The sequence below is a fragment of the Mixophyes fleayi genome, chromosome 4 (assembly GCF_038048845.1).
Source record: "Mixophyes fleayi isolate aMixFle1 chromosome 4, aMixFle1.hap1, whole genome shotgun sequence".
NCBI lineage: Eukaryota > Metazoa > Chordata > Amphibia > Anura > Limnodynastidae > Mixophyes > Mixophyes fleayi.
The window spans coordinates 154,284,116-154,310,652 of record NC_134405.1 but is presented as its reverse complement, the minus strand read 5'-3'; the positions used below and the strand labels follow the sequence as shown (position 1 = coordinate 154,310,652).

The window sequence follows — 26,537 nt, the reverse complement described above, 5'->3', positions numbered from 1 at the left end:
ATAGTCCCCAAAAAAAAGTGTCCTCCAAGTGGAGTAATAAAACGACCAAAACTCCGGAAATAATGATAATGATGTAATTCTTCTATGCTTGATCCAATCTTCCAATATTGATCTCATAGATGAACATAAAAAAGAAGCGAAGAAATATACATAGCGTAACCTGTAAATTTCAATGTAGCACAGGAAGCTATCCCTATATAGCCCGTGTGTAGATACTAATACACTTTCACCACGTGATAGGAAAATTCCTATAACCCCTTAAGGGTGTACACTTACTAGACGTAGTGAAATTTCAAGCATTGAACCAAACAGATAGAGTTTCTCCTGTGACCAACTCCTTCAAATACGAATATCCACTCCATCAGAATAAGGACCAAAGAAGGGAAAAGAAATAGATCTCCATAGTGTAAAATCTTCCCATTTAATTTCCACACATAAAAACTTTACACATTTCACATGTAATAAACTCTAAAAAATAAATAGCGCTGAGTCCTGCTACAACGGAGATAGACGGACTCTTACCGTCCTTCCTTTCAAGACAAGCATCAACCACGCTGATGATGATGTTACCCCTTTAAACTCTTTTAGTATCCTTGGGTGTATCCCATCTGGTTCCATTGATTTATCCACTTTTAGTTTTGAGAGTTCTGTTAGGACCTCCTCCTCTGTATCTACCTCATTTTTTATGAGTATACTTGCATCTTAACTGTGGCCCATTCCCCACTCTTTCTGTAGTGAACACGGAGCAAAAATAATTATTGAGATGATCTGCTATTTCCTTGTCTCTCTCAACAAGACTCTCACTCTCTGTCTTTAGTCTTATTATTCCTCCTTTATTTTTCTCCTTTCACTTATATACCTAAAAAAAGTTGTGCCCCCTTTATCTACCGACTGGGTCATGTTCTCTTCAGCTTGTGCTTTTGTACATCTGATTACCATCTTTGCCTCCTTCTGTCTAACAAAATGCACCTCTTTCTCTTAATTTTTCTGAGTCTGCTTATATTTCCTAAAGTCCATTTTTTTGCTTTCACTATACTTGCTACTTCTTTTGCAAACCACATTGGCTTCCTTTTCCTTGTGATAGAAAGGTCTGTTGTTTTAAGTATTGCAATCTTTATTTGTTTTCATCTCTCCTGCACTCCTTTCAAGTTCTTCCACTCTACCAAAGAGTCACTTAGACATTTTCCCATCTCTACAAAGTCAGCCACGTAAACCAACATCTGCCAAATTCTTTCTTCATTGGACTTGAGAGAGGGGTATGTTCCTATGCAGGTCAGCCCAGGACATGTTTTAAATGTGGGAAGTCTGGTCATGTGGCCAGTTTTTGCACTGTCCTTAAGTGTAATCTATGCTTTGAGGTTGGCCATGCAAGTGCTACCTGTGTTAATGTTAGATGTAATTCATATGGAAGAATTGGCCACCCCCATGAGGATTGTTCAAATGCTTGGCATAACACTTGTAAGGATTCTCCAGATGAGGGTTTGGAGGTAGAAAAAGAGGCGTTGGAAGAGGAGGCATTAATGACAGGGTCAACTCAAACACAGCAGGAAGTTCAGCAGCAGTTGTACAGGGTCAGATAAAATCCCTCTTATAGCGACAACAGGAAAGACTGTATGTGTTATACATGTAAAAGGTGCTTCCACCATGTATTCAACAAAAAGGCTTTACACTTGTATTTAATTAAGACATCACAGAGCATTTTGTGGTGGTTATCTCACTCGCGACTACAAGACTTCTCACGTACTGCTCCCCAGTTATGGAGTTCCCTAGTACGCCCAATCAGGCTTTCCCACAGCCTTCAAATCTTAAGACATTCTCTAAAAACCCATCTCTTTTTAAAGCTTACCTTAGCCCTGATAACACTATTCACACTAATGCACCCTCACAACTGTCCCAATCTCTACTCTAAGCCACAATTGCTCCTTTTCTTTCAGCTGTGCCCTCTTCGTCCACTTAGAATGTAAGCTCTCTAATAAGCAGGATCCTCTACCCTTTGTTTTCATGTTTGCATTTATTTTGTCTGCCTTGTATGTCATTGTTTTATGCATGTCCTTGTTTTCCTTAATGTACGGCGCTGTGGAGCAATGTGGTGCCTTACAAATCTCAGATAATAATAAGAAAATAAAATGTTAAAAATGTCAAAGGGGATGAATACATTTTATAGACACAGCAACTATAGTTGTTTGTTGTCACGTTTTGGACAATGATAATGAATAGACATCAGTGCAACTTCTACCCATGTCTGCAAGATCAGAGTCTGAATCAAAATAAACAAATGATGTGAACATTATGATGATAACAGGACATTTAAAGAAGGCTAAGTCATGCCCACTGTCTTATTCAAATGTATGTGCATTTCCATATAAGTGTTGTCTTCCAATATTACAATTACTCTGTAGAAGTTATTACACCTATGTTTGCATTTCCATATGTGGAAGGTATCTCATCTGAACTTACAGGGTTTGTGAGTCACCTCTTTCTGGTGCATCGCAGGAGAAAAACACTGGCTGCAAATGATACTCATTTACCACTGAAATTCAGGTTAGTGTGCCCATGGACTGTCCAGCGTTAAAAAGGCCAGCGAAAACAGCACTGCTTAATGCACCACGGTGGATGGTTAAGTACACATAACTATATACCCTAAACCAGATCAATAGGATTCGGGGCTACAGAGTTGGTTTCCCTTAGAAAGAATATTTATGATAAAAGTGGAGTGATCTGATAATTCCAAAGTCAAGAATGTGGAATTCTCAAATAATATTGTTTTTATGTTTTTGTTTTTTTTAAATCAACCACTCAAATAAGTGGAAAGATTCCAATTAGTGCTGTGAATGTATTACATGAAGACAGCATTGAGAGAGACTAGTACCTAAATAACAGCTAAATTATGCCTGGTCCCAATTTGTGACATTCCTGTGTGTCACTCTAACTGGATCAGTTTAAGGTGTCTATTTAATAATTAACCAGGTTTTGCCTCATTAACCATCTGTCATCGCAAGGATTTTTTGTAAGCATATATCAAAAATCCATCATGGGATAGCGCATCCCGGAGATTACTTCATTTACCTTAAAACTCCACTTTGCGATACTGACTGGACGGGAAGCAGTTGAGCTGTCAGGATGGCAGGTAAGCCATAGGATTGTGAAGATGGCGTCAGCCTTTGCGGATAAGTTCCAAAAAGCTAAGCTTTCGGAACTTGATAAAATTGCCCAAACTGAAGTCCCCATTGAGTATTATGGGGACTGCAGTTAATGCAGTACTTTGCGTAATGCCTAATCACCTGCATTAGACTTTTCTTAAATTATTATTTTACTTAAAAATGCCTAAACCATGCTGAAAAGGCAGTATTCCCTAAATATTCACTATTACAGTCTTATAAAGCCAGTTGAAGAATGTAGGAAGAAGTGCTATGTTTTTCAAAGATTTTCTGATGGCTAACCTTCCATCTTCTTTTACAAGTCTCCTTAATACATGACTCACAGATGGCAAATGCTTAATATGGTTACACTGAACTTGTTTTTCATGTGCAGCCTTTTCCATTTATGTATATTTAGAACTATTATTCACTAACTGAAGGAAATGGATAAAACACTAAGCAATTCATTCCATACACTATTGTCCTTGGAGCATTTTTTGTGTTATAGTTAAACTTTTCTCAGCATACTTCCCGAATGCATACAATACTTTTTTTTACATTTTGACAATGGCTAGTATGATTTTTGGTAGGCAGGTATTTTCCATGACCCTTCAAATGCTCTCAATAAGTTTCCCTATGGAGTGTAGTCTTCCCAGGAGTTACAATATTTAAACAATCATTTCCTGTTTTAGCTTTAATATAACATCAAATGCTTTAATTTCCGCTGCTCTATAAATAAGTAGACTCAATTGCAATATAGCATTGTAGTAACAAATCTAGTGAACACTACATACATTGATCGGTAAGCATTAAAAAGAAGCATACTTACATTCCTTGCGACTTGTTCCATCTGGAAGAGGGCTTGCTGGGCTGTGACCACTGGACATACTTGAACTGTCCTGGCTGCTACCAAGGTGCAATTTTCTCATGTGTCTCACTACTGCAGTAGCATTAAATGCTTGCTAGAAGAAGACAGCGCTTACATGTCAGTGAAGCATATTGGGTAAACAGATGATAAATTCTTACAGATGCTTAACTGCTTCATTGAACACAGGTAAACAGGCAAGATTGTTCCTGTAAAACCATAATAACAGCACACTGTAAAAAATAACACACAGTTAAAAAAAATATAATCTAGATACCCCTGCACTAATAATAGTATTTCAGAGGGTGTAGACTTACTGATAAAACTGGGTCACAGTGCACAATCTGCATTTAGTATGCCCTTTAGTATGCCATTAAACTTGTGTACAGTACCTTACTACTGTGGTGGTATAATATAAGTGAGCAATACGCAAACATACTACAAACAGCACACTATAAATCCTTTGCAGTACATGGGTCAAATAGGTGCCACTCAATTCGATGTGGTTGCAAACCTGCAGGCGACTGCAACCTATAATAACAATGCAGCGACAATATAGTAACAATGTGACAGACAGACAACTGAAATGTGTTTATCTTTACTGTTTTTTATGGTTTTTTTCCATATAGAAAAGCTCAAAAATTACTGAGCTTTAAAAATAAGCTGTCAGTAGGTAGCCATTGCTTTTGAATGGTCAATTAAATACACATATAGTTTAGCCCTGGCCCAAAGTAGCCAATGGACTAGTAAAGTCTAAATGCCCAGTATAGGTAACATACACAGGGAAAGTTTAGTAAACAGCAATTTGAATTGTAAACATATAGTTCTTGTCAAGTTTAAAACCTGCATAAAAGGTGTAGCTAAGGAGAAACAGCTCTATCATGTGTCACTGAACAGGAATCTATAGTGGTGCCAGATTTCTATTTAAGTTGGGGGCTCAAGCTCGTCCCATCCAAGGTTGGGCAGAAATCCTCACCCTTCTAATATTCTCCAGTGAAATTACAGAGGAAACTCATAGGAGGTCATTTACAAACAGCCCCCGTCGTTCTAAAACTTCACCTCCTCTCCAGGATCTCCCAGAGGGAAGAACAAAAAAGTTGGCAAGTATGATTTACATTATTCACTAAGATTGTTAATTCAAATCTCGCCTCTTCCCTCTATTGACACTTCTTCTATGTGGTATTAAGAATTTATACAGCAAAAGTGGTAAAGATAAAATAATTCTATCAGTCTTACATGAATAAGATTTCACCTACGGAGCACCTAAAACACTGAAACATAATGTCACCCAGTGTCTTTATTTTCCCTGTGGTCACCTACACTAAGCGCCAGTTACTGTCATGGAGTGACAGCAGACAGCTTCTTACCTGCTGCTTCTGCTCCATCTTGGTAATGGACTGGGAGTGTGGCGCTGGGCTATCATGTCACAACACCGCACCACACCTCCCAAGTTGTCCTACCCCTGCTCCACACAAAGTAAGAAGCAGAGAGGGGGGTGCGCGAACAGTGGAGTGAGGTGGCGCCAGAGGTGGGGAGCCAAGGAGACATGTGTCGTCCCTGATCTATTATATGCTATTTAGTGTCACACTTGGTATGTACTTTCAGCAGTTGCAAATGTGATGAGCAAAATACATTGTGAGATAACTTACCCTCCATTTGCTTTTTGCAAAGTTTTTACGGATTTGTGCACTGACAGATTCATGTATATTTTTACACAGCGCTGTATCTCCGGCAATCCTGGAAAATAATTAAAATACAGAAATTTTATTTTTTCAGCCATGGTTTACTCTATAGTTGCAAAAGAACGGTGAATAATTCCAAAAAACATGATTATTTGTAACAATTTCACTTTGTGCTTTTGGTTTTGGGTACTTGAAGGAACTTAACCCGGGATCCAAGCCGAACAAAGAAACAAAATTTAGAGATTAAGTGTGTGTGTGAGAGAGCAAAAAAGAGGAATGAGAGGAAAGTGAGAAGGAGAAAAAAGAAAGAGAAAAGAGAGTGATGAAAGAAGGACGTAGAGGATAGAACTGCTCCTGCATTAATGCTCTTTGAAATACACCAATATACTGCAAATGCCTCTCTCTGTAGAGTATTAATATGTAGAAAAACATTACCATCACTGATTTTGGGGTTTAGTTTGTCACATTTTTTCCTCTTAAATTAGTAGTATAGTTAGGTAAGTTATAAGGGTACAAACATACAAACACAACACAAGCTTAGTGAAAATAAGATCAATGTCAGTACATCGCACACTACCACTATTACTGTATTGATATGTTTGTTCAGCTCCACAATTTGACAAGGTCATATTATATGTACACACTATTTCAAACACAGCCAAATGGAAAACTGTTTTCATCCAGTAAATACACCCTGGAGAAAAAGATGTATAATTTTTCGAATAGCTTGCACTAGCAAAAAACACTTGTCCACAGATGGAGTTAATATCATGTACTTGAATAGTCTTGTTTATTTTTCTATGAAATGTTAAGTAAATCTAGGAATAACACAGAATATCACTCCTAATTATTTTGAAAACATTTCATTTATTGCATATTATACTGTAGCTACATTAAATAAATAAAAAACCCTACTGTTTATATAAAGTCCAATATTTAGATTATCATGTATCACATATTAGAAAAGGATGCCTAGTCTTGAGTTTTGCATGGTGACTGCTTAGTATAATAATAATTATGTGTTTGCTAAACTGCTGATGACACCTCACTAGCGGTTATCCCTTTGATGGATAGGGTGATGCAATACTGTGACCTATCACCAATGAAGGCACCTGTTTTCGCCAACATCAGGTCTTTTTATCTTTTAATAAATAAAGCCCTAACTCTAGTACAATACTACAGATACCTACTATAGGTTCTATAACATGGACAGGGCTGCCACCAGAAATTGAGGCACCCAGAACAGTAACAGGCAGGGATCCCTCTTTCCTTCCCTCACACCACCTCCATTTTTAAATTATCCTGCACCCAACTTTTGGCTCTTCACCATATTCTTGGTAGCCCCTCAGTGTCTCCAGTTCTATCAAACCCCTGCAGTAGTTTACTTACCTCTGCATTTCTTCTTCTCTGCTTCTCCTTGCTGGCTCCTTTCAGCTCTTCTCCACTGACAGCGTTGTGTCCTTATTGGTTATGTCAGTGACATAAGAAAGGAGCAGTGCGCCTCATGGCCTTGTCGTGGATCTCTGCCCAAATGTGCACCTTTGGGACTGTAGCAAAGGGCGGCCACACCTTTTGGGTGTATAGGCGGATGTGCTGCCTGCAAGGGGGCCCGTTGCCATATCCCTTAATTCAAAGAATGTCCTCACATCTCAGGAACAGCTGCTGCCCAGAAAGATCACATCAACTGACCATTTGCCATAGCTAGGCACCCCTATTGTTCCTGTGTCATAGCAGAGAGTTATATCTAGTGGACTTAGCGTCTTCGCAGCATAGATATCATAATCTCTTTAAAAACATCATGAGGGCAGAGCATCTTTGTCAAATTCCTGGAGGTCAAATGTGTTGGGGAATAGGGCCAGGTTTCTATGTCCACCCGCAACATATAAGAATTGTGTAAGGATTTTTCTATTTCTGTATTTCTCCTTTTTATTGTTAAAGATACTGTAACGAATAATTTCAATTCTGTACGTCACATTATTGTTATTCTTTTGTTACCTTAAACATTGTGGTTATTTTGCCATATTAAATCACATTTCATACATTTCTGTTTCTGATTTCTTAACAACTTCATGTGCAAATTAAGCTTTTTAAATATAGCGCTACATAACTGAAACACAGGGTATTATTTGGTTAATGATAACTCTGATTGATTTAAAGTTTAGTTGTAGTGATATATCAGTGCTCCTGCAAAGTGTTAGCTTTAAAAAAACCTCTAGGTGGCAGTTTAGACAAAGATAGAGGATGTGAAGTATAAATGTGAGGGATTTGTAATCATGTTTAGGCAGACTTGTCTTGTAGTGATTAACCCCTTGTCATATACACATCATGCAGGCTCAGGTGAGTGCTATGTGCGACAATCATCATCACCACCACGGATCTTTGCCCCAGGGGTCAGGCACCCACAAGAGCTACACCTGCTGAGAGGCCTATCTGTGGAGGCGTCCACGTCTAATTGTGTTGCAATTACATAAATACACCCTTACTGTACTTTGCCTACACATGAACATTCATTCCCTCCCCCATACTGCCTCTCTAAGAGAAAGGAGCCATAAGTGTAAGATACTCCAGAATTTGCATACGGACATATTTTACACACACAAAACAAGGACTTACGTCCAACTCTACATGAAGCTCATTGTGTTCCATCTGGAACTAAACTAAACACTCATTAACCAATCGGTTGAACAAACCCTGAGCATATAAGTATTTACCATGGGTGTCGCAGGGCTTGTTCACAGGTGTATCTCTTGTTGGGGTCCTTTTCCATCAAATGACTGATAAAGTCTTTAGCTGTTGGAAGAAAGGGAAAGGTTTAAATGAAGTAGTTGCTACATTGAGATCTGTGATGTACAGCAGCTGTGCCCTTATTTGTAATTCACAGTGAGGAATTTATCATTTTCATGTGCGTTTATTTGCAGATAGCATATGCGTATTTGCAGATGATATGTTAAACTAAAGATTGTGATTAATATCATGTTAAGTAATCATTGGGCAGCTATTCAAGTTATCACTGGTATTGTTATTCTGAAAATGCAACACATTTGTTGAGTTATTGATTCAGTACATGATTGTTTCTGACTGTTTCAGCAGTGACCATGTGAGTATTCAGTCACATTTCAGTGCTCCATCCTTTATGCTGCAGAACCAAACTCACTGTGAACTTAAAAAACAGACAAATATAGAGTGACATACGAAGGAGCTCAAAAGTTCAAATGTGCAGTAACCCATAACAACCTAACCAATGTTTGCTTTCATTAGTCTCATTTGTACTGGATTAATCACAGCTTTTGCTTTACTTGCAATGAGTTACTGCACATATGCAACATGGCAGTAAATCACCCCTGCAGACAAAAATTGTATTTATTGTAAATAATAGATTACCTGTGATCAGAATGGTATTTTCAAATTTGAGTTTTAGTTATCATCAATGTGGGTGACCCAGAAACAAAGCAATTTCGTGGTTGACGCTTATCCATTACTAGGTGCATGAAAAGTGCATTAAAAATACATCAAAGAAGTGTAGGAGGTGCCGCTAATGCATGAGACCAGCGCTATAGATTGTACTGGTAGAAGAGAATGGATGCGCTACTAAAGTGCACAACATTTTCCCAATTCATAAGAGTGCATGAGCCCTTATGTATGTGCGAAAGTGTACAAAAGTTAAGGTGTGTGCACAATACTCTGAAAAGATGTGCTGTAGCCATAGCTTTTAGTGAGCCAGTTAGACTTTCAGATATCTGGTGATAAGAAGATTGGAGAAACAACTCCCGTTTGGAGTATACACAATCCATACATCCAGAGTCATGTAAGCTGAATCAAGTGGCTATCTTTACAAAACATTGCTAAGGGATGGGCAGAGACATACAGCAAAGGAAGAAAGTGGTAATGGAATGTGGTAATGACATATGAGTAAGAAATATTTAATTAGATTTTCTTAACATTTCCTCTTTTTCATGAAAACACTAATGTGAGTGAAAACCAGAAAGCACTGTACATGACACTTATCAGTGCTGCTATAGTCTCATAATTCTCTAATGGCTAATTAGCAAACATTGTGGAGTCATGCTGTACATACCAGAATCTGAGATATCATCCCAATATGGAGAATCAAATTCATAATCTGCCTTCAGAATCTGTTCAAACAATTTGGAATCATTTTCATCATAGAAAGGTGGATACCCACAAAGTCTGAAAAAACAGGTATGTACAATTGTTAACACTACATATGTTACACCTGTAACAATATAGAAGGCACAGTGCAATAGGTAAATTATATCACATTCAATCCATATCCTGCGTCGGATTAATTATCAGTGCCATTAAGCTAAGCAACAGTCCAGGAGCTTGTGTTCAGTGCTCAGAATCAGATCTGCAAAAAAAAGTTCTCATTCATGTAATCAGCAGGTGCCAGTGGGAGGTTTACAAAGTCTAACTGAAGACATATCCACGCACAATGGCATGGATGCACAATCCCACTGTGCTCTATGGCTAGTAACACTTAGAGGTCTATGTAGTAAGGCAAACATGGAAAAAAAAACCAGTGAATTTCCGCTCTTTTATCCATAACTTCTTTCTCTGGCCACCCTGCGTGTTGGGTTCATGATCCAAGTAAGAGTCATGGCAGAGGTAGAAAGCTTCCTCATAATAATGAGATTAATCATTAGCCTGAGATGTGGGGGCCGCTCTCTCCCTTCCTCTGTGCACCAAAATCCTCTGACACCTCTAAGTTGTTAGGATTATGGATGTCATTGTCGACCTACTAATACTGTCTACATTTGAATTGTCGTCCTAACAATACTGTAGAGGCCATTATTATCAACTTTCCAAACTTGTCTATATTATAGTGTCAACCATATAAATGTTGATCATGTGACTGGCAAACACTTGTATAACACACGTATATATAAGTGTTGATCTGGGCCTTGTGAAGTGGATGGCTCATTTCATCAAGAGGAAGGAGTGGGGTTAACCCATTACCCTGCCACAGACACACTCCGATCAGTAAGAAAAAAAAGTACTCCATTTGTATTATTTACCCAAAGGAACACCTAAGATTTTGCCCTATCACGGACTATAGACGGCTACATTTTCCATATTCCGTGGCATGTTCATACCGCGCCATACAACCAGCATCTAATAACATCTAGCGAATGCTTGAAAGGTCCATTACATTATTTCTGTGAGTGATAACAGCTAAGCACATTTTCACTGTAGCGAATATTATTCTAAACACCCGTAAGGCCTCATTTAGAAAATCCAGCTAGAGGTAGTGGCCTCAATTATGTCCTTCGACATATACTTGGATGGGTGAATGTTGATATTCATGGGTTGTTCTATAGATTACTGTTTCTTAATTTGTACTAGCAGGGCTATAAAATACTATAATAGTATACTACACTATAATAGTAGTGTGCACAAAACATAAACTGATAAGTTTGAGCAGTATAACTTATACAGAAAGACTATTTATGTACTAGACAGTTCAATGTAGACACTATTACAAAACAGCAATCTGTATAACACAGACTTTTGTTGTAAAATAAAAGGAAATGTCATAAATGAGAACGAGCTCCTGTGACTAACACATTTTGCCATCAATGGAGTATTTGACAGAATGTACAATAAACTAAACAAAGCAGTCTGGAGGTAATAATTATGAATTACTAACTGGCATTTGTGCAAGTCAGATAAGTATATTATTGAATTATAATGTGTGTAAAATCTCCAGTAATGGCTAGTGTTCAGCTATTTATTCTAAATATAGCCTGTTTCTCTCTGTGAAAGGCCCAGATGTCCGCACAACATTATAATTATTTGCAAATTATACCACTGTAATCTACTTTATTGGAAAACAAATGTGTATATAAGGTAAATAAGGTAAATAGAATTGTATTTGTATTCCAAGAACACTCACAGGTACTACTACTATACAGACAAATCATTATAAGTAGCACACACACACAGGAAATGTGGGCTAAGATTATTTATATATCTATCTATATATATATATCTGTATATCTATATCTATATCTATATCTATCTATCTATATATATATATATATATATATATATATATATATCTCTATATATCTATATATCTATATATATCTATATATCTATATATAGATATATATATATATCTATATATCTATATATCTATATATAGATCTATATATATATATATATATATATATATATATATATATATATATATATCTAGATATATATATATATATATCTAGATAGATATATATAGATATATATATAGATATAGATATAGATATAGATATAGATATATATAAATATTTTATACTATTGCAAAGAAATGGCTCAGCATTGTGAAAATAAATATTTCAGGTGTCACGATTAATCCCTTCTGCAAACATATATACTGTACATAATAATGGTCACATACCCTAACCTCACTTACACATATTGGTGCTCATCAATGACACACACTTGACAATCAGAAATTACGTTTTAATTTGCAGAGTGCAAATGCTGAAATTAAATAAAGTGATGGAGATTAGGCATTTTAGGGATATTCATTGCAGGGGGGGAAGGGGTTTATGACCATTTCCATTCCGCAAAGCTCTAAACCGGAGGAGATCAGTTCCTGTCCTATACCTTGCACCTTCACTTTGCACTCTCATTTCCGGGAGCACTTTGCCAAATGTTAAAGAAAGATACAAATGCCCAGATTGCCATGTGTAATAATGATTATTCATGATTCATTTAAGTCATACAGGAGGCTAAACTGAAAGGTTTTCATGAAAGGGGTTGTTCTATAATAGCTAGTGTTCTGTCTTTTGATGTGATGTTTGCCACAAATTTAGGTGCACTCCAGTTTGCAGAAGTGTCTTATAATAGCGGAGAGAAGGCGTTCACCTTTATATGTGTTGGGTGGACCATCTAGGTGCACGGGTGCAAAACTAAATTATTCCGTGCTGCACATCAAGTATGCCTCAAAATTAGACTTTTGTTATACTGTTCCAGTCTTTTTAACATACCAAGATTAATATCACTGAATAGCAGTATGGTTGTCTAGCTGTATTCCTTTGAATCTTCCATAGTCTGATAACATATTTATTCTAGTATGTGGCCAATCAAAATATGATAATGTTCCCAGCAGTGCAAAATATAAATGATAAATGTACCGATTTGTGAAAAAAAACTGGCTTTGTCCACTTGGTTAATTATGTTTGTGAGGTCAGGGCTGCATGTGACGGGTAGTTTCATGATGGAGGGCAATAGGGTTAAGCAATAAGTCACAGATTGAGTTTGAAAATAGAAGGAGCAGAGTTCCTCAACAGCACAGAATAGAGATGTGAGGGATCTTCCTAACTGATGGAGCAATACAGTGGTATCAAATGCATCTCAAACATGAAAATATGTTCAGCTGAGTAGTACATTAGAGTAACAGTGATAAAACACACTCAATACTTACAGAATATATGCTATTACACCAATAGACCAGCAGTCTACTGCTTTGCTGTAGGGTTTCTGCGCAAGCACTTCTGGAGCTGTAAAATATTAGAGACATTAAGAAATTTAGTTAAAAAGCTTTGAATAATAATAACATAATTTTCAAAGTATTGTTAATAACTTTCATGTTGAGTTATTGTAGAAAAACAAGCACATATTTGCTGTTGTTTCTAACTTACTTGTCTGCTGGAGAATTTAGCCAATATGTCAAGTGACCACAAACAGTAGATGGAAGCAGAGGTTAAGTCAAGGCGGACATATGCCAGATGAATGGCGAGAGACTAAAATGTGCAGCCAATCAGATTCTGATTTTGTTTCTTGGGCAGTTTAGAAAACGAAAGCAAATGCCTTTTTCCTTTTTACTAATTTTCAACAATGGAGGACCAGTCTGATCCGTTGTTGTGCCTTGGGAAGACAGTCATAAGGGGGGCGGGGGGGGGGGGGGGGCAAACATGTGACAAAACAAATATCACCACATGCACTCCTAATACAGCACCGTCTCAGCACCAAGGATAGTTACCGGTCCATCTTGCATGTCTGTGCGATAGTGTGAGTCATACAGAGATACAGAAAGGTGAGTGGAGCTTCCACAGATGGAAGGAAAGGACAGTCACTTTACGTAACCGGATACAAAAATCAATCATACTGGCATCCTTTGCAATCTGACGCCTTAGACCATAGCTTGGGCTGACACTGCCTAAATGCTCCCTCCTTCATTGATAACTAGGATCATCCAGAACCTTGTTAAATATGAATGACTAACTAATCCTCAAAATTAGAAAACATATGTACACATAAATGCATTGTAGTTTTTGATGTGTGAATCTCAAACTACCTGGTAAATTAAGGTCAAATGTACCCTGAGCACACCACAGTGAGTTCAGTGAGTATCAAAATTGACCCTTGCCTCTCCCTCTCTGTCTGTCTTCCTGTCTGTCTGTGTCTGTGTGAGTGTGTGTCTATATTAGGGAATTTAGACTGTAAGCTCCAATGGGGCAGGGACTGATGTGAATGAGTTCTCTGTACAGCACTGCGGAATTAGTGGCGCTATATAAATAAATGACGATGATGGTGCAAGTGTCACCTATGCATTCATCATAGGGTGTGCTCCAATGTATGCACATGGCAGACATATAGGCACTTTTTCTAAATTGTAAGTTACCCCAATTCTAAATGTAGATGCACAGTAAAAGTTTCCTACAAATGGTTGTCCATTAGTGCCAAAACACATGCTCTTACTAGTATTTCTAACATCAGTAAATGCATACAAACTGGCATGGGAATGGAACATTATTGTTTCTAATAACCCCATACACCCTTCCACTTCCATTACCCCCCCTCCTGACCAAAGATGTAATCTCTACCTACACACCACTATCGCATTGGTGTTACCAGTGTAGGCAGAACACTCTAAGCCCTAAGTGTGGCAGAAGGGAGCACCACTACTAATGGCACCATGCCAGCTGCCTGCACTGAAAAAATATTTCCAACTTCCAAGCCACCCACCCAGTGACGCCTCTTCCGTGCATGGTATTGAAACGACAAACGGGGCTTCATTGCACAAGAGCCAAGCCTAAGCAGGGGGGCATCTTAGAACACAGCACCGGCCCCAGGTGACACTGCTGTTTTCTTAATGCCAGTGGGTATCCAGCCTAACAGTGAAGTTCCCATTAAAAGATGAGAAATGCTTAAGTCAAAACACAAAAACACTATTTTGCTGAAAGTGATGTTAATGTAAATGTAACAAAGTCACGTTGATTTTGCTGTAACTGTCGCTTAAGATAAAATTAGATGGTAATTTTCACTAAACATGCACAAAATACTGTTAAAATCATGTCGCTGTGGTGGAAGACTGATTGTCCTTGTCACAGACACTTACATTATATTAAAACGTAGTCTGAAGTGTTTTTATAAAATTCATGAAAATATCCTTCTTGTGACAAGAATAAATGTGACCCACTTACAGAGATCACATCAAAGAAGATATAGACTTTGTGGGATGAAAGTGCCCGCGAGGAGCTGCTTCTCTAATACACAGATGATGGGTTTCACCTGATTCCTGCTCTCAGGACACTAGGAGCCAAAAATCAATTTTCACTAAATCAACCTTGCAAGTTCTATTATATAGTCTTGTTACATGAGCCTTGGATTAAAGCTTAATAAATGCCTCTCCGACACAAATTGTTTGGCAAGAGGACCTTAGAGGACACTCTACAAACAATTTAATAAATGTTGCTCAACATAGAATGTTATAGATGATCAAGGCTTCTATTTTAAGACTCCTTCGATTTTCTTACTGAACTTCACAAGGTTGGTAAGTCACAAGAGAAACAAGATTCACTAACACATGGTCTGAATATGAAGAATGTTTAAAACCATCCTATCTTATGAATTGTGAGAAAACACCAAATTCTATAAAAAAAAGCCAAAAAAAACCCCAACATTTACAGTACACAGCGGTCAACTGCTCAAATTCCTTTGACAGTGCTGGGTTTTAAAGATTTATCAGCTGAACTATTTGTCCCTGATAATGTCATAGTTTTTAATAATAGACAGTTACTAAGTGTTAGTTTCCTTGTTTTACTTTCTGGGCACAGTATATTCTATAATCCTGTAAGTTATATGCATTAAAGAGAAGTATTTAGAACACTATACAATTATGTTGTAATCATGTGTAGTGGTCCGGTCATGTTGGGTAGGTGCAGTGTTCTGTGGTTGTAAAGAGTGTAATAGAACTGTATTACTATGTCCAGTAAGTGCACTGTCCTATTAGTAACTAGTGACTAAATAGTGGTCATTAAACTAGTGGAGGGTGGATACGGTTAATTATTAATACCAACTAGTGGCGGGTGAACCCTGGTAAATATTAATACCTGGTGACATCTGATGGGCATGTGGAAAAGTCTGTAAGGGGTATCTGGTGACATCTGATGGGCATGTGGAAAAGTCTGTAAAGGGTATCTGGTGACATCTGATGGGTATATGGAGAGGTCTGTAAGGGGCCTCTGGTAAGGTCTAATAGGCCTGTTGAGAGGTCTGATGGCTTGTGAAGAGGTCTGAAGGGCATGCTGGCCATTTATTACTTTTTTTTATCTTTACTTCAACAGTCCCCTCCACAGCAACTGTGGATGGGGTAGTCCTTTGAACCTTCTTCCACCGGACACAACAGCAAAGTAAGAACTGTGCTTATTTGATGATAATTGTGAACATTTTGGCAACGTACAATATTTTCACTGCTAATAGGCAGTGCTAAATGTGCCTCCTCTGTGGCGTAAAGTATTTCTCTATAGATTTTTCTGGGTGTATACATCTATGCTAAATATTTTAATACTTTCACTTTAATGTTGACATATGTACACTAGTAAAAGGAGCTGCCAGTCTGTGGCCATAAAATACTCCTGTATAGTTTATCACTTACCAACATACCCAGGCGTTCCACACGCTGTGGACATCACATCTCCTTTACCTTCCATCTTGGAAAGTCCAAAATCACTTATCATAATCTTTGACTCTCCTTCTTGACTGAAATATAGCAGATTCTCAGGCTACAGAGAAACAAAGAAAAAGTGTCAATCACTCTTCGGCAAAAGTAAATAGCTATATATGAAAGATGGTCCGGCCTGGAGATACGAAGTGTATTCAGTCCTAGTACAGATTTTTTTTAGGGTCACTGTGTAAGCAGTATCAAAAATTAAACATTTGTTTTATTCTATTCTATTCTATTCTGGCCTTTCAATTTTCACTTTCATCAAATTAAAACTATGTAGGAAGAAATGAAGAATGGCAGCATTGCAAGAGTACAGTGTCCATTTTAGAACATCATCATTTATCAGACTCAAACATCTTCATTCATAGAGACAAAACAAATATGTGATTTGTTGAGAGTATGTTATGAGCCACCAAGCTACTTGCTAAAGCCCACTCTCTGCCTCCTTCCCAGCTGGTTGTCAGGCAGCCAAGGTGCCTCTTCCTGTAATCAGTGACACCTGCATGGAGTCTTCCATCCCAGCTGTTGCTGTGCATCTGGGACGCTGTTCATCAGAGAGGCGACCACTTGATTGCGATACTACAACCCATTAGATGGGGAGGGGGGGGGGGGGAGAGACTGGACTTTGTTACTTAAATAGCAGGAGGGACTTAGCCTCCCTGGTGGTTATAGTGTTTGTTCCCTGCCTTATGTGAAGCCTGCTGTTTGCGGAACTATTACTAATCACTTGTTGTCTGACCTTTTACCTGTCACTGGATATTCTCTGTCTTCTGCCCGCCTTAGACACTTGACTTTGTTTCTGGAATTCCGTGTTTGCTGCCTGTCCTGATCTTTGGTGTGTCTCTGGTTATCCCTGCTTACTGCCTGTCCTGATCTTTGGTCCGTCTCTGGTTATCCCTGATCACTGTCTGTCCTAATCTTTGGTCCGGCTCTGGTTATCCCTGATCACTGCCTGTCCTCATCTTTGGTCCGGCTCTGGTTATCCCTGATCACTGCCTGTCCTGATCTTTGGTCCGTCTCTGGTTATCCCTGATCACTGCCTGTCCTGATCTTTGGTCCGTCTCTGGTTATCCCTGCTCCCTGCCGGTTCTGATCTTTGGTCTGTCTCTGGTTAACCCTGCTCACTGCCTTCCCTCGAACCTTTTACATTTTTTTATGGATTATCCTTTGTATAGCACCTGGTGTACTACTACTTTCAGTTTCAATATCTCATCACTACCTGATGTTTGATGCGTATTTTCCCATATCATATATAATTCATCAGATTGATTTTTAGATTAAAAAGAAATGCATGGTGTCCAATATATGGTGTCAGTCAGTGGTGATTCATTAAGGACACTAAAGCAAAAAAAAAAAAAAAAGAGTAACTTTTCACCTTGGCAAAACCATGTTGTATTTGAGGGGGAGGTAAACTTAAAATGTGAGGACAGATTTATAATTGGGGTAGGGCATGTCCTAGATCTTTAATGTCAGTGTAAAAATAAAGCTCTCAAGTATTTGTGTCCTACATGAAAAGACCGCCAGCATTTTCCTTATGTACAAAATAATGAAATCATTTGCACCCCTTGCATTGTATCATGGATTTGCCAAGGTTCAAAGTTACTCATTTTTGTGCTTTACTTTCCTTAATGAATGAGACCCACAGTATATATATCCTTACATAGTACATAAACTGAGCAGTTTGCTGTTCTCTGATTGGCTTCAGTGGTCAGACATCATTCATTGACATTCATTACCCATTTCTCATAACTTGTCATGCATTCTTTATCTTTCATTGTTGCTCATGGCCTATCACTCTTCAGTTCTCAGTTGTCACTTAGAACTGATCATCCATCCACAGATTCATGCTTATCATGTGTAATTCATCATGCATCATACAATACACATCGGCCATCATCGCTCATATAAACTCTTCACAGGTCGGACACTTGTTTGTATATGACATGATGATCTTTTAGTCTGAAAAATGATAATGTCCAGTCTAATTCTGAATTTTTACTGTTGTACACAATAAATAATTAAGGATGTTTGTAGTAACTTACTAAGGCTATAGAGAGCAGATAAACAGATTATCCTGCACAATAACAGAACACCTAATCTTCTTAAATTGCATTAAGAATACTCATTTATTAATAAGGGACATTCACTGGATTGCAGGGCTACATAATAAAATAAAATAGAATACATATTTCATCTCCTGAACTAAAATGATTAGATTGATAACATTTTGTTTTGCCAATAACAATGTATACATATTTGTTACATTGACAAGATCATTCTATATTTGTTATGTTATGTTTATTTTATGGTCATTATAGAGGAAGGAAATAGACAAAACTAAAGAAAAAATACATGTTTAAGAAACAGGTTTTTTTTACACAATTCCCCAAAAAATTATTAAACACCTGCACTGTTTCACTTATATAAGATACAAACCAATAATAAACAAGACCCTGGAAGAAGTGATGATTTGTGGAAGACGGACATGATTAACCTAGGAATAAATGGATGTAAGGTATAATGGGAAATGCTTATTTTTAAGTGGGCAGCACAGTTGCTAAGTGGATAGCACTTCTACCTTACAGCACTGGGGTCATGAGTTCAATTCTCGACCATGAACTTATCTGTGTGGAGTTTGTATGTCCTCCCCGTGTCTGTGTGGGTTTCCGCAGGGTGCTCCGGTTTCCTCCCACACTCCAAAAACATACTGGTAGATTAATTGGCTGCTAACAAAACTGACCCTAGTCTGTGTGTCTGTCTGTGTCTGTGTGTGTGTGTGTGTATGTTAGGGAATTTAGGCTGTAAGCCCCAATGGGGCAGGGACTGATGTGAGTTCTCTGTACAGCGCTGCGGAATTAGTGGCGCTATATAAATAAATGGTGATGCTGATGATGAAGTGAAGAATGAGGATTGGTTGTGGTAGCTAGAAGAAGGGCTTGAGTTTATAGTGCGGTTTGGTATAGAGGGAAGGAGAGAAGCTTTCTCAGACGATAGTTTGAAGTAACTGCGTGTTTTCGGGGGTCTTGGTTATGTGGGTTATCCCTTCACTGGTAAGGGAGTCTGACAAGAGAGAGCGGAATTGACGCTGCATAGTCAAGAAATTGATCTTAACAGGCACATCCTTTAACAGGAATAAAGCAGCAAGTCCCAGTTCCTCTAAAACACAATAACAATCATTTACAAAATCTCAGAGCTATTCCATTTGCGAAAATGGGCTTACTTATCTGACAAGAACATTCATAGATGCTCATTCTCATCCTGATGTTTATAACTGGCCTCAGAAAATTAATTTTTATCTACTTTTGCAGAATTATAGGGTCCAAAAAGTAATGTGCATGCAGGCACGGGCTGGGAGAGGGAAGCCCAGGGGGCACACAGGCAGCCGCATCACATGACACGAGATGCAGCCGCGGTGAAAACAGGATATATTGCATCCAGGGGGCGGCCGGCTGGCCAGCCTACCCCCCGGCCCTAATAACGGTAAGACTGGGCGGCCCGGGGGGGCGCTGCCCCCCTGCCCCCCGGGCCAGCCTGCCCATGTGTGCATGGTAGAAAGAGCCAAAATGTCCCTTCAATCACCCAAATTTTTTTTTAAAAATGTAGTTTTCGGCAGAGTAAGGTTAGAAATAATAATCTTTCCTCCTCTGCCCTGATCCTCCAAATTACCGTGTCAAGCAATGTCTGAAATTCTTCATGTAGTCCTCTCTCCTGGTCAAGGCATGCTCTTCTCATACTACTGCAGCATTATCAGGAACAAGAATCTCAGAACCCACAAGATTGTAAGATCGGGGAGAGAAAGTAACTAAGTTTTTGTTTATTTAATTGATCTTCTAACTTATCTGATATCCAAAACTATATTTTATCTTGGCTTTAAAGTCCTGTCTACTACCATTTTGACCACACCATTCGTTAATTCCTACTTTTTCTACTGAAATACTGCTTGGTTTAGCCTTATTTGTGTCATAAAATCAGAAAAGTGAGGGGAAATCAGGACTATCATTATTACATGTGGCATTTTTGTGTGTTTGAATGATTTCAATACATTGGTCACAACTTCCAGTAAAAGTGCACCTTAGAGATGTAAAAGGTTTCACGGTGAATGTATATGATGACCCTTTATTACTGAGAAACTGTAGAATTCAAATCCTTTTTCGTAAAGGATATTTCTGTGCAGGTGCGGGCTGGGCCGGGGGGTATCGCCCCCCCGGGCCGCTCAGAATTTCCGCTTTTAGGGCCGGGGGGTAGGCCGGCCGGCCGCCCCCCGATGCAATTTCTCCGGATTTTTTTCTGCGGCCGCATCTGATGTCATCAGATGCGGCTGCGTCATCAATGACGCGGCCGCATACCGTGTAATGAGATGCGGCCGTCTGGGTGCCCCCCTGCCTGCAGTATCCCAGCCCGTGCCTGTTTCTGTGCAGCCTCTCTAAATGCATCTTCTCTACACCTTGGATCTCTAAGTAAAGGTAATATCATGTTTACATGGCAGTGGTCAAAGTGGAAATTTAGAAGTGGCAGTAAGAAAAATGTAATGTACAGTCATGGCCAAAAGTTTTGAGACTGACACAAATATTATTTTTCACAAATTCTGCTGCCTCCGTTTTTTTATGATGGTAATTTGCATATACTTCAGAATGTCATGAAGAGTGATCAGATGAATTGCAATTAATTTCAAAATCCCTCTTTGCAATGACAATGAAATCCCAAAAATAACATTTCGACTGCATTTCAGCCCTGCCACAAAAGGGCCAGCTGACATCAGGTCAGTGATTCTCTCGTTAAACCCAAGTAAGAATGTTGACGAGGACAAAGCTGGAGATCCCTCTGTCATACTGATTGAGTTAGAATAACAGACTAGAAGTTTTAAAATGAGGGTGGTGCTTAAAATCATTGTTCTTCCTCTGTTAACTATGGTTATCTGCAAGGAAACATGTGCAGTCATCATTGCTTTGCACAAAAAGTGCTTCACTGGCAAGGATATTGCTGCTAGTAAGATTGCACCTAAATCAACCATTTATCAGATCATCAAGAACTTCAAGGAGAGAGGTTTAATAGTTGTGAAGAAGGCTTCAGGGTGCCCAAGGACATCCAGCAAGAGTCAGGACCATCTCTTAAAGATGATTCAGCTGCGGGATCGGGGCACCACCAATGGGCATTACCAGTACAGAGCTTGCTCAGGAATGGCAGCAGGCAGGTGTGAGTACATCTGCGCGCACAGTGAGTTGGAGGATAGCCGGTGTCAAGAAGGCCAGCAAAGAAGCCACTTCTCTGCAGGAAAACAGGTACACACTGATATTCTACAAAGGGTACAGAGATTGAACTGCTGAGGACTGGGGTAAAGTCATTTTCTCCGATGAATACCCTTTCAGATTGTTTGGGGCATCTGAAAAAATGCTTGTCCAGAAAAGGAAAGCTGAGCGCTAAGATCAGTCCTGTGTCATGCCAACAGTAAAGCATTTTGAAACCATTCATGTGTGGGGTTGCTTCTCAGCCAAGGGAGTGGGCTCACTCACAATTTTGCCTAAGAACACGGCCATGAATAAAGAATGGTACCAAAAACATCCTCCAAGAGAAACTTCTCACAACCATCCAAGAACAGTTAGGTGACAAATAATGCCTTTTCCAGCATGATGGAGCACCTTTCCATAAGGCAAAAGTGAAAATTAAGTGGCTCTGGGATCAAAACATTCAAATTTTGGGTCCATGGCCAGGAAACTCCCCAGACCTTAATCCCATTGAGAACTTGTGGTCAATCCTCAAGAGGCGGGTGGATAAACAAAAACCCACAAATTCTGGCAAACTCCAAGCATTGATTAGGCAAGAATGGGCGGCCATCAGTCAGTATGTGGCCCAGAAGTTGAATGACAGCATGCCAGGGTGAATTGCAGAGGTCTTCAAAAAGAAGGGTCAAACACTGCAGATATTGACTCTTTGCATAAACTTAATGTAATTGTCAATGAAAGCCTTTGACACTTATGAAATGCTTGTAATTGTACTTCAGTATACTATAGCAATATCCAACAAAATAGGTCTAGAAACACTGAAGCAGCAAACTTTGTGAAATCCAATACTTGTGCCATTCTAAAAAAATTTGTCCATGACAGTAAGTGAATGAAATTTGATAGTTTTACAATAAAGGCAGTAGAAGTGGTGGTATATCATACCCTGTGTACACCCCACTTCCACCACTGCACATGGGTGTATACATGCTTACTTTCATACACCTAACCCACACTCAGCAAACCTGTCGAACCGTGATGCAGGTGTCCTAAGATGAGCTCAGGAAGCACAGAAACCCCCCTCCTTACCTCTACCCTAATTGTCCTTACCTCTAGGACAATTTTGTGAGGAATGGTTCAGCCCATAAAATGGTTGCCACTACTCTCTTTAGGTTACAAATACACATACCATTGCATTAGTCTAAAACAGCGGTGGGCAACAGGCGGTCTTCTGAGTCTTCATCTGCAGCGCCCAGCTCCTTCCAGTGTTATTGTCAGATTTGTTTGTTATAGCTTGTAATACTTATTTAAACTGCCTGCTGATATGTTATTACAGATATTGGTCCCTTTGATTAAATGTATTGTTTTAACTTATTACTGAGATTAAGGTTAGAATTGTATCAGGTTGCTGCTTTAATGTGTTTCAATACTGGTGCACACTTTCCCTTTACTTAATTAATGCAACCCCAGAAATATACCCACAAATACTCACAATTACTTCTTCAGATCAGTGATACCCAACATAAACATTTGCTCTCACATTTTATTCACTTACTTACTTTATATAAATCTAGAAAGATGTTGTAAAAGCAACCCCTCTCCCCCCCTCAAAAAAAGCGTTAACAATAGATTTCTGATGGTGAATGCTGTGGTTGTGTTTTGGCTAGAGGCATCTGATAAATATGTGTTTGTGGAGTCCCTCTGCTATCACTCACTGAGCTTATTTCCTGCCATTTAGATAGTCAAACTGGTGGGAGGGAGAGTTAATTAAAGGACGCATGGTGGAAATTATGGCAGACAAATGCGTGGCAGAGCCCAGCCAATACTGTGAGTGAGGTCTCTGTACAGCGCTGCGGAATTAGTGGCGCTATATAAATAAATGGTAATAATAATAATAATAATACTGTGTGAGGGGTAGGGGGACTGTCTCTGCACTGAGTTTTGCTAGCAATAGCAACCATGCTGTGCATAAATAGTACCGTTCTTAGATGATAGTAAATTGTGTAACCTACCTTTAAATCTCTGTGCACAATTCCCAGTCTGTGAAGGTAAAAAACCGCATCTAAGACTTGTCGTATGAGTGCGCTTGCATCTTTCTCAGTATAAAAGCCTTTTTCAACTATCCTGTCAAACAATTCTCCTCCAGACACTCTATGAAACAAACAGAACATTCAACATTAAAAAAATAATTACTAAAATGATCATTCTAAAAGCATAACACTGGAATTTACAAATGTTCTTAACCATTTTTTTTGGGCATTTTGGCCGGGACCCAAATTATGTCTGAGACTCAGGTTTGTTATCCATGGTTGAGGCTTTAATTAAAAGTATGCCTACTTATAATTACTTAATTGCTGTTTATTTAAGTGTGGTATTATTGGCAATTTAGAAGGAGTTCATAACTCACAAAAGAAATCTAATGCCATTAGGTCCGATTTAGGATCCTAAAGCCCCAATAACTGAGATATACTGACACTGAATGTGTCAGTGACCTTGTAGAGGGGTTAAGCGTACATGGCATTGGAATACACCACCGGAGTCCGACCACAAGAATTGTGGCCTGCATGAGTGCTCCTTTGGAGTGTGACATGTGGCCGTAAGAAATGAAGCCTGGGAAGCTCAGCAGATATAAATCACAGTGAGGATCCCCCCAATTGTATCCTACCCGTCTGGAGAAAGTTTAGTGAAACATGCCTGTGAATCTGACAGCAGACTGAAGTCAGCAAGAAAACTGAGGAGAGAACACAAAACAGGTACCCCAAGGGCCCCCAATTTAGGGGATTATCGCAGTGGGGGGTAAGTAAAACTGAGCAAGCCATATAACTCAAAACTTGCTAGAAATAAATTTACCTTCAATTACATATATTCTGCTTTGATTAAAGGTTTGGGGACACACTTGAACCCCATCACCAAGAAAATAAAAACCTTATAAAAGGAATAAAGTAAATGTATTGTTGTTAAAAATATAGTAGGGAGTTGGGGAGTTTAACAAATTAAAAATAATAAAATAATTATCTGTAAGTTAATTAGTTGATATTACACAATAAATTTGGTGAAGGAAGATCATAAGGTGGGTTATTAAATACTGGGGGGGGATTGATGTTATGTGGTGACTGGTGTGTGTCTGTGTCTGGGTTAAAGCTATGTGGGGACAGGTGTGTAGGGAGGGGGTTAATGTGGTGTGAGGCTAATAGTTGGGGATAGGTCAATAATTTTTTATGGGGATTGGTATGTGTGTGTGGAGGTGGGCTGGGGGAGAATTAATGTTGTGTGGGCACCAGTGTATGAAGTGAGTTAATGTTGGATAGAAACTGGTATGTGGGGAGGAATTTAATGTTGTGTGGGGACTGGTATGTGGGGATAGGGTTGATGTTGTGTGTGGGGGAGTAAATGTTATGTGGGCACTGGTATGTATGTAGGGGGTTAATGTTATGTGAACACTAGGGTGGAATGCTATTGTTAATTAGTGTTAGGTTTATGTATTAAATATGAATTTTATAGACTTAATGTTGGCACTTCGTACTATTGATTTAATGCTCGTGGCGATTGGGGGAAATGAGAGCTAAAGTGTTTCCTTGTTGCTCGGTTTTCTAGGAGGTGAACAATTACTATCGCTTTTCTAAAACAGGGGACCAGCATTCTAAAATCAAATTACCAGGTACCGAGCCTGCCTGGGGGGCTCAGGGACTGCAGCCAGGTAGTTTAGAAAAAAAATTTAATTACCTTTTTTTGTGTCCAGCGGGTGGTGTGCGCATGCACCCGCGAATGGGGGGGTGTGTGTTAAGGGGGAGGGAGGGTAGGCGTTGACAACAACTCCTAGTTCTCGGACAGTGTGTGTGTGACATCACACACTGTCCCATCAGCCTGCAGAGCACGAAGAAGGAGTTCCAGCACAGCTTAGGTAAGTATGTGTCTGGGGGTATGCTGTGCCTGGGAAGGGGGTGGGGGGATATTCTGTGTCTAGGGGAGATATGCTGTGTCTGAAGGTGAGGGGTTTGATGTGTCTTGGGTGCAGTGTATGATCTGTCTGGGGGCAGTGTATGATGTGTCTATGGAGAGGGTATGATGTGTCTATGGAGAGGGTATGATGTGTCTATGGAGAGGGTATGATGTGTCTCAGGGGGTTATAATGTGGCTGTGGGGGCAGCATGATGTGTCTGGCAGGGTGGCTGGGTGTTTTGTACAGTGTTCACTTTTTATTTTCCATATTTCATGTACCTATACATTTTCCAAACAGCTCCCAACATTCCAGGATCCATACAAGAATCCAGTACCAGGTTGTGAAAGCTGCAATAACAGGTAGGTGAGAAAAACACCATTTGTGGGCTTTTACCTGTGAGGGGTTAATCTACTTTCACCTGATTACCACCACCTAGCACCCTGCTTTATATTCCTGCCCCTGGCTCTGTTCATCGCTAGTCATTGTTTGTTTGTGCCTATGTACAGATTGTCTTCAGCTTGCTCCAGTGTCCAATCAGTTTGTTCCTGTTTCCTGCATCTCTTTAGATTCATGATCCTGGCTGCTTGCTATTTGACTGAATTATTTCACCATAGCACCTTGCAGCTTTTTACCCTGCAAGCCTGCCACTACATATTATTGTTTCAAGTTGAGTTTACTTGTAATTGTGGCTGTTATTTTATTCCATAAATGCAACAGTTTGCTGT

At 39.2% G+C, this 26,537-nt stretch overlaps 1 protein-coding gene across 1 annotated transcript in view; it reads right to left on the bottom strand.

Annotated features, from left to right (window-relative positions):
* CAMK1D (calcium/calmodulin dependent protein kinase ID) overlaps positions 1 to 26,537 on the bottom strand; it is a 272,636-nt gene that overhangs the window by 17,371 nt on the left and 228,728 nt on the right. The window contains exons 4-10 of the mRNA XM_075208648.1: positions 23,885 to 24,023; positions 16,588 to 16,714; positions 13,132 to 13,207; positions 9,760 to 9,872; positions 8,396 to 8,474; positions 5,652 to 5,739; positions 3,967 to 4,099 (exon numbers count right to left, since the gene is read on the bottom strand). Coding sequence (XP_075064749.1) covers positions 3,967 to 4,099; positions 5,652 to 5,739; positions 8,396 to 8,474; positions 9,760 to 9,872; positions 13,132 to 13,207; positions 16,588 to 16,714; positions 23,885 to 24,023 — 755 coding nt within the window. The remainder of the gene's footprint in view (positions 1 to 3,966; positions 4,100 to 5,651; positions 5,740 to 8,395; positions 8,475 to 9,759; positions 9,873 to 13,131; positions 13,208 to 16,587; positions 16,715 to 23,884; positions 24,024 to 26,537) is intronic.